Genomic DNA, 19,852 nt, shown 5'->3' with positions numbered 1-19,852 from the left:
ACTCAGGAGGCACGGCTCTAACTCGTACAGTACGAGCCAAATTACATTAGGTAGCGCAGGTATTTATCATAATGTGTTACAAGCAGACATGGTCACACATAAGAATTCAATTGCCTCAATTACTTAGGTTAATATTTTTATTTCACATCAAACATCACAATTTATCAGAAATAATCAAACGTGAGATGGTTATAATGTGATGAAGGCTTAAAAGGTGTGAAATCTGACTGAGAGAAGCTGGAGTCCTTAATATGTCCTGAAAACAAAACGGTTTTATCAGTGACTTATCCTCTGTCTGAATCTTAAAGATGTTATTTCATGGTGTAAGACACTAACCTGCGTTTACTGCGGGACTGATCAGGACGCTTCCCTGCCCAGCTGGAAGCCTGGAAGACCTTGGAGATGTTCTTTTTATGGACCCTGCTATGGTCCTTAAGCCAAATTTCATATAATCCCTCAGGAAGGATAGGTGAAGTTAGTTAAGGACCAACATCACTTCTTTCAACACACACGCCATGAATCTTCATTCATCTTCATGAAATTTCATATCAGCAGTAACTTTGAATCTTAGTTACACAAGAAAATCTTTTTTTAACATAAAATTGAGGCTGGAATAATAACCTAGGCAACAACAAATCCTTCATCCTTCTCTTGGCTCTTGACGGAGGCGGTCGCACTTTCTCCCTCTCCCTCTCCCTTATCTTTCCTGCTTGGCTTCTCATGTCAGTTGTATAGTCTGGCTTATTCTTTAACCCTAAGATAGTCTCCCAGACTTGTTCTCTAAAAACCTAAAGAAGAATTATGGATTTTATCAACTGGTCCCTTAATGAAACTGACAACTCCTGGGCTTGGGAGAGCCTGATTGTCCTGCGGAGACGTTTGCTGCCGGATACGCGATGGGCAGGGCTGTGAGTACTCAGACTGTGTTTTTTGAACACAGTATGGATAAGATCTTGGAGAAGCTCATGGCTCTGCAATTTGGGGAAGATCTGGAAGAAGAACAACGGGAATTGAGAGACCTGATGGCCAGTGATGGACTTTAGACCTACTGTAAAATTGGAAGCAGTTTGTTCGCACTAACCAAAACAACTACCACTTATCCAACACTTATCCATGTCACCATGTAACACACTCGCATTACGCTTGCCTAAGTGTGGGGTTTGGCACATCCTGATTCAAAGAATGAGCAGCTGCCTCACAGCCCACCAATTTTATGTATTTCCTAGAATTAAAGCACTCCTGGCATCTGTGGAGCTAAAACCCAGTGGATTACTTTTATTTTTTATAGTAATGTCACCACAACAAAAGAAAAAACAAAAAAACAAAAACGTAGTATTACCACATGTGATTGTCGATTGTGAAACCAGTGAATGTAGGCTGGCTGAGGTCTACTCTATTTTCATTTTGCATTTTGTGCTAAACTCAGATGGATTTGTTGCTAGCATTTACCAATAACAGGTAAAAATGATGCGAATAAAAGCAATTTCAGAGATGAAATTGCCATTGCTTGAAAATACCATTCACTGTGTAGCAAAAGAAAGCTGCAACAGTCCTTTTCTTTTTGTTATTTTGGGTTTGATTCTGTTTCAGACGTGTATGTTTGACATTTTGGTGTTGGTTACTCACTAAGTCTGGGCAGATCTCTTATACACAACTTTTCTCTCACTTGTTTCGGAAGTCAGAAGAGAAGTTTTTGTTTTTTTAAACACTGTTTTCTAGTAAGAAAATTAAAAGCTAAACTGAATGTGTTTCTTTAGGTGCTCAAAGGATATTAGCAGTGACTGGCAGACAGAGGATGTCTTTCTCAGTAGGAATGATAATTTCCTGGGAGATTAACTTCTTTGGCTCTACTTCCCCTGCTTGGACAGCACACATTGCAAACAGCTGAACCTTCAGTTCGACCTGCAGACCTGCAGCCACCTAGTAAAACAAGACACCACATATGCCTATGAGACGTTGAAGGAAGTAGAATTTAACCCTTTAACAAACAAAAAATGTCAGCTGTTTTGAACATTTATACAATTAATTCAATAGCATTAAAGTAGAAACGCAGTGGCTGGAACATTAATATAAATATTATATTACATTAAATTTTTATTTCATATTAAACATCAAAATGAAAACTTACAGGGCCAGGGCTGTAGATGACCCGGAGGCCTGTAGCAGGAGGAGGCTGTTTCACATGGAACCTGGCAGCGACAGAGTGAAATAAACCACAAATAGTTAGGTCAGAGTTTTCCCTTTGGACTTGAAGGTGACCCATAAATTGCCTCCACCTAACAGTCCTCATTTCTTTCTGAGGTACTAAAAGACAATTGAAACAAGACCTAAGACTACAAAAATAACCCCCAAAAACCTAAAATCCCTTGTCTCTATCTGTCTGGTGGTTTACCTGCATATGTCAAAACCAACATTCTTCATCACAACAATAATGGTGGAGGAGGTGCCCTCCTTCAGCGTGCCAAAGTCTACGCTCGATGGGATGAGCTGGAAGCCCTTCACAATGGCACCTGTTTGGCACTTCCTCCTCACTTGCTCCTCCGCCTGCAGGAGCTTCAACAGAGGACATAGACAAAGAAAAGTTAACAATGAAAAACTGGCAGCTTGATACTACCGTGATAAAAATATAGGGTAAAGTATGTGTACAAATGGTATTATAGGAACATCTTTTTTTAACACTCCCAATTTGATAGGATATCAGCGATAAAAAGGCTCACTCCATCATCAGTGGGATTTAATCACCCCACTGATGATGAAGAGAGGAGAAAAATCCTTCAGGTTATGAAATAATAATGGCACAAACGTATAGATCCTCTAAAGGTCCCGTCAAGGGCCATTTTACTTTTCACAAACAAACAAACAAAAAATGAACTATTGGAATGTAAGTTCAAAGTTTCTCTTAATAAACATTGAGCCCATAGGTGGTAATACTATTAACCAATAGCAAGTTTAATACTAGGGAACCACCCAAAACAAAAACTCGACCAGCACATTTTTGGCAAAAAAACAAAAATGATTTTGTACCGGTGCACTGCAGGATTTAGAGCCGAGGACAGAGGATGGTAGGGTGACTGTAGTCTGTCTGGGCTTTCCACTCACATCTAACTGTGGTGACTTGCATTTCCTAGAAGAATCCCTCCAACTGCTTTCACCTGGACGTGTACACGCACACAGACACACACAGGATAATTCATAAGTTTGCATAGAAGTGTAAATCATATACAGTATTATTTGTCTTTGTACTGAGCCATCAAGTCCTGGCAGAGATTCAACGATCTAAATAAATGTAAATAAAATTCTGCCTCTGTCCTCACAGAGTGCAGTTTCTGACTGATCATACTGCTCCATGTCTGTATGTTCACAGTGGCTTTACGTCATTTCTGTCCTAAAAAATATTTGATGCATTATTGGTGAGGTTTCCAGGAATTAATAGTAATATAAAACATGAGAAGGTTAGAAACAAACCAGCAGACTGAGGTGTGGGGTTGGTGGGTCTCTTTTCTAGCACCCTGCTACTTCTTGCTGAATGACTAAAAGAAAAAACACAGATTAAGCCCTGATGATGACAGTTTTGTAAGTGGCTAAATCACAGAGTGAAAAATTAAACAGGAGAAACAGTTCAAAACATAATTTGCTCATTATTACCTTGCAGACTGAGACGGTGTTGGGTTTAAAGGCCTTGGAGCTGCAGTGCCAAACACAAATGTAGTTTAATAAACAGCTTCATGTCACTGAAGTCACCATTAAGACTCATTTATTCTGTTGTTTTGTTTTTTTGGGAAGATTCCAATCAAAAAAACATCTTTAAAACAAGTTATACCTCTAGTAAATACTCACAAAGGTATCATAACTTACTGTCCTCCTGTGGCGCATCTTTCAGGAAGCCCTCAGTACTGTCCGACTTGGGAAATGGTGGGAGAGCCATTGACAAACTCCTCATGTCAGGTATTTGTTGCTGTAGCAGACTCTGAGAAAACCAGAAACGGTGCTTCGTGTTTTTATACACTGCACAGAGAAAAATCGACTGGGAATCCTTTAAGATGATGTTAAGCGAATATAGTACCTCGTACAGGGGAATATTTTCTGGGTGGAAAAAGGGAACAACGCTCCTCTTCCTCATAGCCTCTCTGTAGATCTTCTCTTCACGCATCTCCTGCCTAAAATACACACACAAGAATAGAAAAATAGTACAAACTTTAACGGTGGCAGTACTTCTTTTTATCTTTCTGTTAGTAGTACTGAAAGTATTGCAGTAGCTCTAGTTCTGTTCATAAAACCCACTCAGGAAAAGAGAGACGAAAAGTCATTTCTACAATTACTACAAACCAATGTGACTGACAAATGTCCAGATTAAGTCCTATACAAGTCCTAAAAAAGGCTAAGATGCAAAGGCTGCTTTGTTATATTAAGGTTATTACTCACAATCAGTAATAATGTTTTTACCTGTACTGTGTAAGTTTTTCAGTCCATGTTGTATCCTTGTCTTTGGTACAACTGGAAAGAAAAAGAGCATTTCAAAAGCATATTTACACAGATTAAAACCTGGAACTTTCACCTTAGTGAAGATGAGATTATTTTAGCACACGTACCGGTTTAATTTCTCCAAGCTGTCACTTTGTACCGTGGCAAAGTCTTGAGAAACATCTGACTGTTCAGCTGGGCTACAGATTCCTTGGCTGTACAGACTGGCTACGTCCTCTGTGGACACATACAACAAAAGGTGTACTTTCCCCTCAGTATTCTGACACCAAACCAGGACTAAATCAGGTACAAGTCAACTCTAAAAACCAAATGAACTGGTTTATAGATTTGTCTTACCAACCTGAAATCCTCCTATCAATGGTGTGACTGGCATCATCTTCCTCTGGAAAAGACTACAAAGTGCAATATAAGTCAGCTTTTGTCCTTTATGTTATAGTACAAGGTTTACTTTTAGAAGCCAGTATGTAGTAGAGGGAAAGAGCCACACAATGTTCCCTATAACTATAAACATTATCATTGTTATACTCAATATGTGTATGTGTGTGTGCTTACCAAAATCAGATTGATGAGATCACTGGCATGGGCAGTCTCCTCCTCAGAGCGAGGGTCTTTAACTTTCATCTTTTCTGACCGTTGCTCTCTTTCCATCAAACTCTCGATGTATTCCTGCAGTAAAAGCCACATTTCTAGATATGTCTGAAGTCACATTAACGAGATGATTTATATCTTTCTCAAATGTTTTAACACAAACTCCAGTTTTGGGGACAAATGATAAAGAATAATTTTACCTTTAATCGTGAGTCGATAGTATTTTTGAGTGGTGTGGTGAATGGTCGGTGCTGGTATAGTTCTCTCAGCTCCAGGACCTTAGGGCAGCTCCTGACAGGCCGATGATGTACTGCAGAACCTGCAGGCCTCATTCTCAGACCCAAATTATACACTACGTCAGTACCAAATGGAGGACCTGGACTCTTCTTCTGGATTTGAGAGGAACGCAAAAATAGTAAAATGGATTTCAAGTGCTGTTTCTGTGTGTGTGTGTGTGTGATATGTGTAAGCATGTATAGACATACTTCTACTGCAGGGAAGTCATGCCAGCTGCGGTTTCTGAGGTTGGGAGGGGTAATTTCAGGGTTCTGTTTGTTAAGCAACCACTGAGACCACACACTCTGGTGGCTGGGCTTTAGGATAGTGATGCCAAACTCATCTGGAACAGACACACCCACAAACCTCACATTACTTCCTGGTTAACTGAATAGTTTCTTTTATCCATCTCCTGATGTAACAGAATGACAAAAGTACACTCAACATTAGAGACAGTTAACTGTCATTATACACTATGTGGAAGTTTTTTGAGGGACATTCTTTAACAAAAACCATAGAACAATTTTATTCAGTCCAGTTGTTTCTTGATTTAGGAGACATTAAACCTTGTGTGTTTGCCAATTGTTCCTTCAACAGTGCTATGGTAGGGTCCAAGTACGCCTGGCAGAGCAGCTCCTTTACAGTTTGAGAGCTCAGCAGTTCAGTGCCTGAGCCATCCCCATGCACCAGAAACAACCTGGAAGACAAAATACGTTTGCAGACTGTGAGTAACAATTCCGGACATCAGTTTAGTTATTTGGCATTCATTTCTGCTACCTTTCTTTTAGAGAGTTAAAAAACATAACAAATACAGTTTATAAGACTTTTCTTACTAAATGCCCTGTGAATTGTCTTTTCTTTGATCTTGTGGACAATTAAAAACAATTGAAATACGAGTGGATGTTGCTGACATTTTGACATACAAGTTCTCAGTAGTCACTACAACTTTATTACATAATGGCTGTTTCATGTAAACACAGAAATAATAGTCAAAAGGGCATTTTTAGGTTGCTTAAGTTTCTCCAGAATTGCATTTTTCCATGGTGACACACACACACAACATACACACAATCAGCCAAACTACCTGGGACACTGCTCTCTGGGTTTTTCACGAGGCCCATCCGTTTCACTGTCCTCTTCCTTTTCTAGCTCTTCCTCCGTTTGTTTAAGCGTGCTAGTAGCAGGTCTCAAGTTTAGCACAGATATCTGCCCATCCTCCATAACCTGCAACAAAGTTCAGCATGTTACCGAAACTAAAAATAATACGAGCTTAATGAATTTCTATATTTTTTCCCATCATAGGTCTTTCTTTGAGACTTTAAGAATATAGCAAACTATTTCATTGATCCAAATTCCCACATTCCTCCTATGCTAACCACCTTAAAAAAAGACCTGCACAGCAACATAGGCTCACTATCTTGTGATCAGAGACACTGACCTGGAAATGGTTCCCATCAGGGTCTGTAATTTCACAGGCCACTTTGCCCATATGACTCATAGTGTAAATTCCTGTCTGTTCAGTGGGAGTAGACCCCTTTGGACTTGGAGTTACGAGTGGGTCTGAGGAGTACACGCATGTTCCATCGCTTCTGATGGACAGGACTCCTACACTGGATGGGAACACCTTGGGTACAAAGCACAAATATGGATCAACGGTTCTGCAAACAAGTGTCAAAGTGCAGCCTTATCCATGTCTTAAAGTCATAGTTCCAAGTTTTTATTTAAGTTTTGGTGCCATCTGCTGGCAAATCACGCACCTCGTATTCTCTTTGATTGTTCCCAGTGACGACCGTTCCATCGGCTAAAAAGATATGAGCCGTTTGACGCTCTGGGTACATCACTACTGTGGCGCAGCCCTCCTTCTCTACCAACACCATCCGCTCTTTAGCAGACATCCTTGATTCATCCTTCCCACACCCTTTAGTCTCAACATTCTGAGTCGCAGTCTCTTTGGCAAACACACCATGTTCACTATTCATATGCACACTACTTTCAGTACTTTCTTTTTCTTCACACATACATCCGCACTGATTCAGATTTGTGCACACATGAACAGCTCCCTCCCGGTCACATGCATTCCCTGCACTGTTCCTGCTGATGTCTCCATTGAGACAAGTGTCCTTGACATCCATGTCCCCAGCAATGCTTTCCACACACTCAGTGCAGTCGCTTGCACTTTGAGAGGCTGATTTAAGGGTTACACTCCCTGGCTGCTGTCCTGGAAAAGTAAATGTCACAGGAACATAAATCAGATATAAAAATCTGCTTAGAGATTATAATGTATTTTAATGGTGATAGCATGTATACTGCATATATTTGTGTAGTCATCTGTAAGTGCAGATCTACTGCTGAGTATGGATTTGATCAATGTACTGTGTGCCTGCTGGTCACCAGTGCGCAGCAAACAGTGTGGATTTGCATTCATTGGCCTTTCTTGCAAGAGGCTGGTAATCCTGGTTCCATCTGCATGCTCTACAACTACAGACCCATCTGGGTTCTGGACAGAAACCACCAGATCCTCGCGGTTCAGCATCACCTAACACAAGAAACCAGAGTCAGCGAGCTAAGTTAGCGATGAAAAGCATAAGACGATTTCAGAATGAGTCTCATTTCTCTCTATATATCATATACTTCAAGGTACTCTGAAATGAAATTTCTGCCCCCAAGCACCGTGAGGATTTTTTAACTCTCACATTTTTATTATGGACTTAATTGCAATGTTGGTAGCCTGTATAATTTAGAAGAAATAGTACTTTCTTGCCTGATGGGTGATGGGGTCAGTAGCCTTGTAAGTGAGAAGGGACGTGGTTGGCATGTTTTTGTGTGTGGTCCCAACAGTACAGATGCGATCTCCACATGGAGTTGTAGTTAACCAACACCCTCTGTGATCCTTAGTCCCCTCCTTTGAGCCCTGTTCTGCAGAGACACAAGACATGCAAAGAGAGTATAACTGTACCACTGAAAATTAATTATCTTCCCAGCAAGCGCCCCGTCACACTCATTACGAGACAGAAGAAGCGCTGTTTTGTATTCAGTGGTACACCAGTCTAACCTTTCTTGCTGTCCTCAGATTCCTGATCAGAGTTTTGCTCCTGAACCTCAGAGTCAGGGACCCACACTGGACCAGAATCCTGACTGAAACTGACTGAGCCATCAGCAAACAGCACCTGCAGTACAAAAAAATAAGAGAAGCCAGAAAAAACGGGCATGATTCTTCACCGTTTTCATGTAACAATTTGTGCAGCTATTCAAGAACTACCTGCCTGGAGTCAGTTGTATATTTATTTCAATATGTGCCTCAGTATGAATGAGTGTACCTCTGTGGATCCATCTCTCATGTAACGGATCACAGCTCCCTGGCTGGTGATAATACGGGACAATTCCTTGGAGAGGGATGTGTCCTGAAGATGTCTTGCCTTTCCTTTGCCATGTAGAGGAAAGCTTTGTCTCACCATAATACCTCCTTCTTTACATGGACACAAAAACACACACAAATCATGTCATATATATTTGAGTATGACTCTTTAGCATATGCAGATGGTTAATGGGATTATAGTAGGTGCAGAAAGTTGTGCTAAAACTTCATGAAAGACACATTCATTAAATTCAAGCTATTTGTAGATAGGCCACCAAAATGTGGCACTAGTCTCGGCACATAAGCGGGTAAGCAGGTGGATTTGAGCACAGAAGATATACAGATGAGTCTCTACGAGCACGAACAGGGTCCTACTTGCACCAAGGACGGGAGTCTGCAAAATTGACTGCATAGGTACTATAAATTCTAAACACATCCGTTACTGACCTTGTGTATCTTCTCGCAGATATTGCAGCATGAGGCCATTAGGAATAGAGAGGCTGAGACCGCTGAACGAATTTGATTGCTCTGCTGGTTGACCTTCACAACCCTTAGACATACATTACATATTTAGTCTAATGACAGAACATATTTTATGGCTAAAAACCTATGTGTACACGTACATATAGTCTACATTAATCTACATTATTTTCTGTAAACATGTAAATGTGTGTTAACCTGGGCCTCTGGAGGTCTGAACTGACTGGATGTGGTTTGTGTCTTTGAGGGAACTGACGCTGCATCTTTTTCCTTGGAGCAGTGGATGGAGGCAGATAGATGAATGGGGTCTGCGATAGATGTCTCTGCTACTTTGCCTTTGGTTTCCTGGGAAATTACTATAATAATAATAACTTTATTTTAAAAAGTACTTTAATAACACGTAAGGGATTTTCACATCACAAAGAAGACTATAAATCAAACAGAGACAAACTAACTCAACATGGGACATTAAACAGAAGCTGCTCACAACAAGTGAGATCAGTGCAGTAAAAAGGAAATATATAATATGTAGACCATCAGCAAGGCACTAAGCTGTAGCAATTCAAGCCAAGCAACAAAGTGCTTTCTTCTGCTCATCCGATTCAGGCTTGTGAGGAAGCTGGAGCCTATCCCGTTTAAAGTTAAATCCAGACAGGATGAAATAAATGCACATATACCCTCCTCAATGTCAGAGCGAGTGTGGAAGCACTGAAAGTTTTGAAATGTGTCCAGAAGGAAGCATTACTGGACAGTGATTTAACCTGACCCACAGTGAAGATAGACTGACATTTGTGGAAGCTACTGAAAAGCATCTCCATCACCTGATGTATCCTGCCCTCTTTCATTGTCTTTCACTAGGGCGTAGAAATGGATGCCATCTGCATAATCTTAAAAAAGAATACTGAGTTTGCAGATAAAATGCAAATAGAGAAGAAAAAGAAGAAGAGCCAAGGATGGATCGATAACTGGGCAAAGGGGTTACTAAAGTGCAGGTCTGACCAAACAAAAACACTACGCTACCCGTACAGTCAAGGCCTTTTAAACTTGATGCTCCAGGCTTAATAAATGTCAGATGCACTGAGTTTATTAACTATTCAGTACTGTATTTAACCCGTTTGCAACTTTAAGTATAAAAAAAGACTTTCTTTTATAAATATGTACTGTATGTCTGAGTGTAATACCTGTGCGCTCTCCCGTGGGACCGTAGAAACTGTATGAAAGACGAATTCTATTGTCAAGCACAGCTGAGAAGGAGCCCTGCTTCACTGTTTTTATCTCCGCAGGTTCTGCCCCTGAAAGAGACCGCAAACACACACGCACACTAAATGAGTCTATAAATCACATATCATTCACAATAACTGTGGTATTTACACAGGTGTATAAAAAAGTAGCCTAAAATTACAACAGGTAGCATCTTTACCTCTACAGTCCTTTTCCGGTTCAATGTTTTTATTGTCTTGGTTATGAGGGAGACATTTTGCAGGATCAACAACAAATTGGTTGATGTGTGTGTAGAAATGATGTCCATCCTTCTTCACAACGACTTTCATTTGGCTGGAACCTGGAGGAAAAACTATGTGTTACTGAGGAATATTTGACCTTTGCTTTATTTATGTTTTTCATTGATTTATGGTGTCATTTGTCTAATAATGGAACTAAGCTCATAAATACTTCAACATTTTTTTCATTCTTAGGGAAATATAGCTGCGGGAGGGGGAGAAAAACTGTATGAATGGTTTAACTTTTTATGTTATCTTAAGATATAACACATGTTTGTAGTTTTCTATAGTGTCTAAGTAAGCTGTTTGTGAGTTTGTAGTTGAAGGTCTGCTTAGATTCATGAAGAACACAGACAGATCCCGTACCTTGAACAAAGCTGACTGTCTCCACAGTGACACGTCCTCCATCGGAGGGGAAAAGGTACTGGAGACAACCTGACACATGGATCAATTTTCCATCCATGATGTAGCCAGTGAAACCCTAAACATTGGACACACACATCATATGCATGGAGTCATTTATTACTTAACCTGAACGAAGCTGTTTCACTTATCAAGACCTTAACCAAAACACGAGTTTAGTTCTGTAATGGGTTCTAGGTGTGTGCGCTCACATTGAAAGGTTCCTCTGCATGCTGTACTTCTACAACTTCATCCACAGGGGGCGCTGTTGTGATAGCTGACTCTGTGGGAGGGTTGGCTGAGCTGCCTTCCGACCCTGGCCTGCTCTTCTTGTCATCAGATGACGTTTTCTTTTTCTTGTTGTCGGTTGACTTATCCTCCTTTTTCTGCTGCTTATCTTTCGGCAAATCCTCTTTCTTTGACTTTTTGGGTATCGCCTCTTCCTTCTGACGCTCCTGCTCCAACTTCCAGGCCTGTAACACCATAATACTGTAACCATGTAACACTTTGGTGACTCTAAAGTAGTTTAATGTGGCTGTGTTCTAGCCTGAGATAATGAGAAATCTTATTTTATCTCTAGACGTACTTTACACATAAAATACTGAAAACTGGAACTATTAGAACTGGATCATGAATTTGAACTCATGAATTTATTACTTAACTGCTCTGTGAAAAAGCATCTGAGGGATATAAGAAATGAGACTGCTCTATGAAATTCTCCATGTCAGATTCAGGTGTGTGTACTTGTGTGTTAGCCTGTACTGACTTTAAGGGAGCCTTTTCTGATGAAGACTTCCATTCTCTCATCCTCCTTGGAAGAACAAACAGTATTGTCATCTAGTCCAGGAAGAAATCACATATTATATGTATACAGAGGTAAGCAAGGTTAAATCGGTAGAGCCACATATTGATCACTATAGTACGATACCTTTTGGAGAATCAGATTCTGGAGTGTCGTTTCCGTCTTGCGTTGTGTCTCTCTTTGATTCCTCCTGTCTCGTCCACTGTGAAACAGTATCTGCCACATGCTCAAAGTAACTCCTGTACAGACAGACAGGACAATGTAGAGTGAGCTGCAGATTACGCTCTTTAATGAATCCAGGAGTGAGTACTCGGTTCCAACACATTGCTATGACACAGACATGTACATCCATGAAAGCAATCAGCAAAAGATTTCTTACTATTCCTCTTGTAACAAGCATCATTTCACACCTGAACTTGACATCGGTGTGAAGAGCCACATGCCAGAACTCCCTGGACTGGCGTTGAGGACTCATGGGATTGTGGCAAAAAAAGTATAGGATGTTGTTATGGCTTCCTCTGAAGGTGTCCAAGCAGCAGTATTCCTCTGATGCTAACTGGAGCAACTACACAAAAGAAGGAAGTCAAAATATCCAAGCAAATGCCTCAAACTGTAAAAACACATAAAGAACGGTGCTGTTTTCTGCTTTTCTGCAGGATGTACATAATACTGCTGCAGAGTATAGCCTCAACTTTGTTTAGTTTGCTCATTAAGCCCATTTCATCTCTTGCATTTTACATTTAAAGCTTCAGAGTAGAGGAGACTTAACGTGTAGTAACCACAGTACGTCTAATGTGACACCCCTAACACATTTAACAAGATAAAACAGATATATCACCTGAGGCAGGACGGTGGCATTGTGGTGCTCAGCATAGCGCCAGTGAAACAGAGATCTCAACCTACAGCTCTGTATGTCAGGTAAGTCCAGGTGGCTACACACTCTACCACTCTGCTCCTGGGGGAAAAATACAGGATCCATTGCTGTTTTCTTTTTTTTTAAATTAAAGCAAGCTAAAAAAATAAATAAATAAAGAGATAAATATAAGAATAATACCTCTCTGTTAGAAGGCTCGTCAGTAAGAAATGTTGGATCTATAGTAAAGTAAAGCAGTGATGTAGGGTGTTTCATGAGTGAGTTGTAAAATGTAACATACTGCATGTAAGCAAGTGTCATAACATAACAGTAAGTGAATTAACTAATATAACATCAGACCTTTGTTCCTCATGTTATAAAGCTGCTGTTTAGCAAAGGATAACGGGTCATCCCAGGGGATTACTATTGATGTCTGCTGCTGTGCTGGGTCTGCTATTCCACGTAACACACCCTGCTGATCCACCCCGGACAGCGGCATAGCCTCCAAGACGCTCTGATGAAAAAAACGCTCCACCTCCGGCCATGACACATCATCTGTAGGAAGCCGATGAATCAAGAACTTTATTACAAGATTCACCAACATATACTGTAAGCAGGTACAGTGAGTTGACCCGAGGCCTTAAGCACAGGTTCTGACCATCTGTGCAGTAGTGCTGTAGCTGTTGTTTGATGGACATCCAACAAGATTTTCTGTTTTTCTGCTGAGTGACTGACTCGATCATCTCCCACACCGGAGACAGTCTCATCATGGACAACTCCACCTCTGTCGGATCGAAATCCTGAACCACCTAAGAGGGTCACGTGCATGTACACAAATACACAGCAGCTCTTGTTAAACCAGGCAGTCATTTTCTTAATATCATGTAAAAATCACACACAGACAACATAAAAACTTGATTTTAAAATACAATAAAATTACTTACACTGATGTCTCTCAAGCGCTGGGCCCGCTCATCATGGTGTCTGATAACCAGAGGTTGCTCAGTCTTCCTGTCAGTTTCCCTTGCTCCAAATTTCGCCACTAGCCTCTAGCACAGATAAACAAAGATAATAAAATTGAGAAACATTAATAAATTGTACACTGTGCTCTAAGCGTACCTGAGAACCCAGAACTCATTGTTAAACTGGAGCTTATAAACCTTTTCTGATAGAAGTTAACAACATTATTTGCAGTTAGTTTCTGATCAAGTTTTTCACTTAAGCAGGAGATAAAATTTCTCTTTGCTGGTATGAGCAACAGATCCTAGTAAGAATTTGTTAAAATGTCAAAAATGTCAAATATATTAAATAAGAGTCATGTTAACCTGACCTAGAGTTGTGATTCTGAGTGAGGGAACACTTATCATAAACATGCAAAGTGTTTGGAGTATTTTTAAGGCCTCAGTGAAAATCTCCCAACTAAAGCAATGTAAACTGTGTTTTTGTGCTTTCTGTGGGGTTTGTGGAACAATGCTGGTGCTGTAATGTGAATTTCCTGTATGCAGGAATAAAAAGCCAGCTTAATGCATATGCATATGTTCATAAAGTAGCAGCTTCAAGCTGTTTTCATGATTAGAGTGAATGTTTAAAAGGAGCTTATGGAAAATCTTATAAGCAAAGTCATATTTAAAGGAATCCTGTCCTACCCTCCAAAATCTTTCTTCCTTTGAGCTCATGGCTGGTTTCTTAGTATTAGTATTTATTAGACATATATACAGAAAACCTCAATATTTCTGCTAAAGTTACACATTGAATATAGCGCCATCTGCTGGTGGTCCACTGGTATGTATTTGTAGCATGGTTACTCAGTGCTGTACGTGTTATTTCAGCATTACGCAGCTCTGATTAATCTCTACAATAAGGATTAATAAGGACGTGTTAAGCATTATTATATTGGAGTATTTCTTGAAGAATCCATATCTGATTCATTTTGATGAATTAGATTTGGAATTGGATTCTTCTATTAATGCATACATGTGACTGAGTTATGACTTAAATGTGAGTTTGAGTTCATTAAAAATACAATTGTTTTGAATACCAAAACCTTTTGTTCTGTAAAAATGAAAAAATGTTTTCATGCATAAACAGCATGAAATAGATGACATGGTTTTCCTGTCACATGTTCAGGAAACCGAGTGTTTTACCCCACCCATCCCCCATACGTCACAACCAAGCCCATCCTACTTAGGGAATGTTGCCGCAAGTGCTCTATTATCATAACACAAGAGCTTGTGGGGATTTGCTATTCAGCTTTAAGTGTCTGACACTAATCCTGTCCACAGAAATATGACCTTATCTTCCTGTGAGTCGGCGCCTTCTGTTTAAAAGAAGAAGGGGAAAAAAAAAAAAAAAAGCTGCTGCATTGGCCGGGAATCGAACCCGGGCCTCCCGCGTGGCAGGCGAGAATTCTACCACTGAACCACCAATGCTTCACATACTAGGCTGGAGGCTTAGCGATTTTTTGTGGTCTTCTCAGCACGTGTTCTTTGGATTTATCTAGGTGTGTATTGTTATGCAGTGGTACCTATACCTTCTTATCCTCTTCATTCTGTACTGTGTTTAGGAGGTTGTTTAATACATAGAGTCTCTCCTCTTCTTTTTGTACTAGTGGCAAGAAGTTTTGGAGCATATAGCTGACCAGCTGGTGGTCTAACCAGGGGCTGCTGAGAGGTTTGGAGTCCTCAGCCACATGGGGGTGGGCAGACAAGGACTGCTCTGCAGAAATCACCACCTAGAGACACAAATTGTACAAATTCTAATATGTCCTCATTTTAGCTATTCATTAATCAGTCACACAACATTTTCCCATCAACCATATTTGGAAATGCGTCTTTCACACACAGTAAGAGACAGAGCAAAACTGCACATTCACAAAACCAAATGCACACATACCTGTTCCAACATACAGTGCAGGATCAAAGGCACAGAGCAGGCCTCAGGAGCAACCAGGTCCAGCAGGTTGTTATAGTAACACATGTCCACATCTAGAGAGAGAGGAAGGAGCCTGTTCTCTGTCCACCAAGAAGAAACCATTAAAAAGAGAAAGGATTAGGAGGTTTTAATTCAAAATGCCAAACAAGACTATACCAAAATAGTCCAGATGAACATTAACAATAACAAAATTTCACCTTGGTCTCCTGGGGCTTCCTCCTGACCTGACTTCTTCTTGGAGAGTGGGGTTGGAGCTGCTGACACAACCTGGCACAAGGAACAGAAAAATCATCTCCATTCTGACAAATATCAACAAATAAAGAGAAAGAAAAACAATGATGTCAGTGTAGAGGTTCAGGACCAGTGCTGTGGGTCATATCTGGAGTGTTGTTTTTAGATAAAAAGCTATGTTGTCTGATTGTGAGAGGATTCATTTCAGACTAGATCTATCCTCCTCAATATACTCTTGAAAAAAACCCACACATTTACCAACCAGAATATCAACACTTTTATTTTGATAGTGTGATTGACAATCTTTTTTGTATTTTGTTTTGATAAAGCCAAAAACGGAGGGTTAAGTGCAGGTTAGGGAACACTGGTTTGTACCTAGTGGGTTAAAACCAGTGCATGAAGCCTAATGGATAGGCTTCTTAAGCCAGGGATTGTGGGTTTGAGTCACATCACAAGCGTAAGCAGAGTGGCGCAGCGGAAGCGTGCTGGGCCCATAACCCAGAGGTCGATGGATCGAAACCATCCTCTGCTACAAGCCTATTTTATAAAATAAATCCATTCAAGAAAACTACCGGTGTCTAACTGTATCTACATATATTTACCTCCACAGGCTCTGAGTGCTTCACAACAGCAGGCACACTGATGAATTTAACATTGTTCCGGTATTGCTGATACTGCCTTCTGACGTCTAGGCAGTCATAGATAAGACTGGCCACACCGTCAAAGATTTGGCTTCCCAACTCCAGCTGGACACACAGCATAGACACACAGACACGGATTTCAAGTAAAAAGCAGGTCACGTCATGTGATGCTTAAACAAAACAAAGCAGATATGTAATATATAATTCAAACTGGATAACAGAAAAACAAAATAATGTGCAATATTCTAATAAACTCAAAAATGAGACCAGATATGTTAAACACTTATCTACTCACCACAGTTTCAGGGTCCCGCGCGTCAAAGGGAAGCAAGAAGTGAGGAACAGTGTAGCTGAGCTGAACCACATCATGGAGCCTGGAGTCTGGTGGCCCGCTGTCCAAAACTGATCTCAGACCTGACCAGAATTCATTCAACTTCCTTTCCTGCACAGCTTTTGTACACGCAGAAAAAATGATGATGCAGTGTAAACATACATGTCTTATACTTCTCTTATAACAGACAATAAATCTACTATTTACTGAAGATAGCAAACAGAAGATTTACTGTTTACTCCTTACCTGCATCAAAAACCGGCGAAGCTCTGAGACTCTGTTCATTTCCCTCACAGCTGTCTTGGTGATCCTGCTGCTCCTCCATATTTTGGGAGAACTCCAAACACAATTTGATGACATTAGACACATGAACACCTATGGCATCAAGTCCCGCTATCAGTTGCGGCTGGTAGAATCCCAGGATTAGAATATAGTGCTGAGGACCCCACTCTGGCTCATCGTCTATGACCAAGACACAAAATCAGTGCGCACAAGATTTTAAAGCACGAAACAACCTGAACAAGTATATTAATCTTTACCACTTTAGCTTTTCATCAGCTTTTACCTTTGAAAGTAGGTGGCTCAACATCACCCCTGCGCTTCAGCTTGGTCTTCTTCTCCTTGGGTGGTATCACCGGTGTATGAGGACCCTTTCCCTTTTTATCAGAGACTGTTGTCTTTTCCTCCTCAGCCTTAAACATAAAACAGTTTTAAAAATATGACTCTGAGGAACATCTCAAATGTTTTGTGGGTTTTTTTGTACCTACAACTCAGAATTATATCACTGGTGGTACAAAAGCTGTCTTGAATGAAACAATACTTGACCATTAACCAAGTATAGGCCATGTACCCATGACATGTGAAACACAAACGAAGAATGTAATATTACAGGGGTGAATACAAAAATACAAAGAATTTGGAGTTACAATAAATCTTTTTTAAAAACAACTAGATGTTAGTAGTGTTAGTAAGATAACACTGAAAGTGAAATTTCACGCCCTGTCAACACCTTAATTAATTATAAAGGAATAAGAATCACTTAAATAACAAGTCATTTACCTGGTTAGCATCTGACCTCTGCTGATAACAGGCTTTGATAAGTAGCAGCTGGAACTTCAATATTTTTGCCATCAGGTCACAGGGAATCCCCTCTCCTGCATCGAGCAGCAGTTTAGCTGGCTCTGTAACCTACACAAAACACAGACACTTGTAAATACACACACAACAATGACTGTTACACTGAAACACGTCACATAAAAACAACATTATTCTTTGGCATGGTGCACAAAGTCACTCCTGTAAAAATTTCCAAAGCATACCTGATAGAACATGGGGGCATCGTCGGGTTTTTTTGCTTTGGGATTCCCCAGCTCATGGATCTGCAAAGAGGAAGGATTTTACTTTACAATATATATCATGAATGGTACATTACTAAGCTATAAGCTATTAAGCAATATTAAACACAGCTCTGGAAGGTCCATCCCAGTTTTAAGCGCAACTGTGAAGTCAACTCTGTATAGGAGCCAGTCAAATACGACGACTACCACATGCTCACCTAAAAGGGATGCCCTTTGAAATGTGGGAGAAACCTTGAGCATCCAGAAAGAAAGCCAGGTAGGTTCAAACACCCACCCAAAGGGCTCATCCTGCTGATGGATTCGAACCACGACCTTCTTGCTGGTAGGCGTTAGTATCATGACGCAGTCACTAACACCGCCATGCATCATTTGAGACAAAGTAGGCTCATTTTTAAGTGTAAATGATGTAAAGCAAGTCTAGTAGAGTCAACAATAAAATATAAAATGTGTTATATCAACACCACAGGTCCCTTTAATATAAAGGAAGTAACAAAGTTAGAGTACCTTTGCAAGCGTGTCGTCCCAAGTTAGCAAGGTGAAAAGTTTGCGTTGCGGTTCCTGTACAGCCAAGGCCAGCGCCTGGATCAGTTCCTCCTCCTGCGGACCTCTCCCAACCACAAAAGACACACATGCCTGCCACGAATCCTGGGAAGGGCAATACGTTTTACGATATACCACTGCAATACACCCCAGTCACAGGCTACATTATTTCATATCATATTTATACATATTTGCTTTGCAGTATATGACAGCTCGCTTTAGGCTCAGTGATGGCGCAATTTATGCTAAGACAAATGAAAAAAAATTACGTTAAAGAAAAAAAAAGAATAAAAAGCTTTTAAGAAGCATAACAACGTTTACTAATAACATTTAGGGATGTCGAAATTATAACTTCCGGTCTGAAAAATCGAAGCTGCCTGATCTGGCTAATCGCGCGCGCGCACCCATTAACCTGCCCTTAGACTCGGCTAACGCCTTATGAGAAAACTGCGAGATTCACTCAGTGTGAAGAGGATATAAATGTTTCCAACAAACTATTTAAGTTCAGCCAAAAAAAAAGTGGTCAGTGAGACGACAAACCTCTTCAAACTCTGCTTTGATGAGACCAGTCTCCCAGTTCTTGTTTACTGCGCCTCCATCAGTACTGGACTTTTTAGCAGAGCCCTTTTTAGCTCCCTTTGGTGGCATTTCCGCTTAGTGGTAATTCAACAACACAGAGCAGTGAAAACAGTAATGCAATTTTCGAGTTAGAGATCAACTTTAGATTACTAACTGTGAGTTGTCATCTGGTGCTCATGTTGCCCCTGGTAACCGCAAGGGCACGAGTGTCAAGTAATGTTTTCAGAGTGGGACTTCCCGTAGACTTTCAGAACAAAAGCTTGACGGAACGCGCCTTCCTGTTTACAAATTCGCTGTTTCGTCGTGTTAGACTTTAGTAGTAAAAAGGTACGAAAACAAGAATTAGAATATAATAAAATCTGCTTCGTTTTTAAAGACACAACCTTTTAGTCCAATGTTGCTGTCGTTTGCTGTCTCCACTAGGTGGCCGTATTATACTTTGTCTGCAGCTGCGCTTTCACAGCAGAGTCACAACCCATCGTGAATCAAAACTTTACAAACCAA

The 19,852-nt window shown here is 40.5% G+C and overlaps 1 protein-coding gene and 2 non-coding genes across 3 annotated transcripts; 1 reads left to right on the top strand and 2 right to left on the bottom strand.

The window, feature by feature from the left end:
* Positions 1–123: 123 nt before the first annotated feature.
* spag17 (sperm associated antigen 17) lies at positions 124–19,577 on the bottom strand. The gene is made up of 49 exons (XM_085451502.1): positions 19,310–19,577; positions 18,734–18,874; positions 18,191–18,250; positions 17,931–18,059; positions 17,437–17,563; positions 17,118–17,333; positions 16,836–16,990; positions 16,502–16,645; positions 15,866–15,935; positions 15,630–15,748; positions 15,268–15,468; positions 13,682–13,786; positions 13,396–13,546; positions 13,098–13,292; positions 12,939–12,976; positions 12,723–12,839; positions 12,295–12,449; positions 12,011–12,123; positions 11,849–11,919; positions 11,295–11,555; positions 11,047–11,161; positions 10,602–10,742; positions 10,363–10,473; positions 9,380–9,537; positions 9,149–9,251; positions 8,664–8,812; positions 8,399–8,513; positions 8,108–8,262; positions 7,720–7,882; positions 7,104–7,564; positions 6,785–6,970; positions 6,431–6,570; positions 5,913–6,043; positions 5,556–5,689; positions 5,271–5,459; positions 5,035–5,148; positions 4,823–4,874; positions 4,590–4,698; positions 4,444–4,494; positions 4,064–4,157; positions 3,856–3,967; positions 3,646–3,685; positions 3,466–3,530; positions 3,025–3,152; positions 2,393–2,553; positions 2,129–2,189; positions 1,773–1,920; positions 337–469; positions 124–256 (listed from the first exon to the last, which is right to left on the bottom strand). The coding sequence occupies exons 1-49, from the start codon at positions 19,415–19,417 to the stop codon at positions 247–249; spliced, it is 6,405 nt and encodes a 2,134-aa protein (XP_085307628.1). The 5' UTR covers positions 19,418–19,577; the 3' UTR covers positions 124–246.
* Positions 15,096–15,166, bottom strand: trnag-gcc (transfer RNA glycine (anticodon GCC)). The gene has a single exon. It is a non-coding gene; the product is annotated as a tRNA-Gly (tRNA).
* Positions 16,360–16,431, top strand: trnam-cau (transfer RNA methionine (anticodon CAU)). Its single transcript has one exon. It is a non-coding gene; the product is annotated as a tRNA-Met (tRNA).
* Positions 19,578–19,852: the final 275 nt, after the last annotated feature.

This window comes from Copadichromis virginalis, linkage group LG3 (assembly GCF_057382275.1).
Source record: "Copadichromis virginalis isolate Kocher_CV1m ecotype Utaka linkage group LG3, C_Virginalis_male_GT1.1, whole genome shotgun sequence".
Classification (NCBI taxonomy): Eukaryota; Metazoa; Chordata; class Actinopteri; order Cichliformes; family Cichlidae; genus Copadichromis; species Copadichromis virginalis.
This window is presented reverse-complemented; position numbering and strand designations above follow the sequence as displayed.

What these genes read in the sequence shown, in the direction of transcription:
- spag17 (XM_085451502.1), bottom strand. Translation starts at nt 19,417, where the DNA reads ATGCCACCAAAGGGAGCTAAAAAGGGCTCTGCTAAAAAGTCCAGTACT. An exon ending in AGCACTCAGAGCCTGTGGAG is followed by an intron (nt 15,936 to 16,501) that starts GTAAATATATGT and finishes TCCTTGTGCCAG; the next exon opens with GTTGTGTCAGCAGCTCCAAC. An exon ending in AGATGCGCCACAGGAGGACA is followed by an intron (nt 3,686 to 3,855) that starts GTAAGTTATGAT and finishes TTGGCACTGCAG; the next exon opens with CTCCAAGGCCTTTAAACCCA.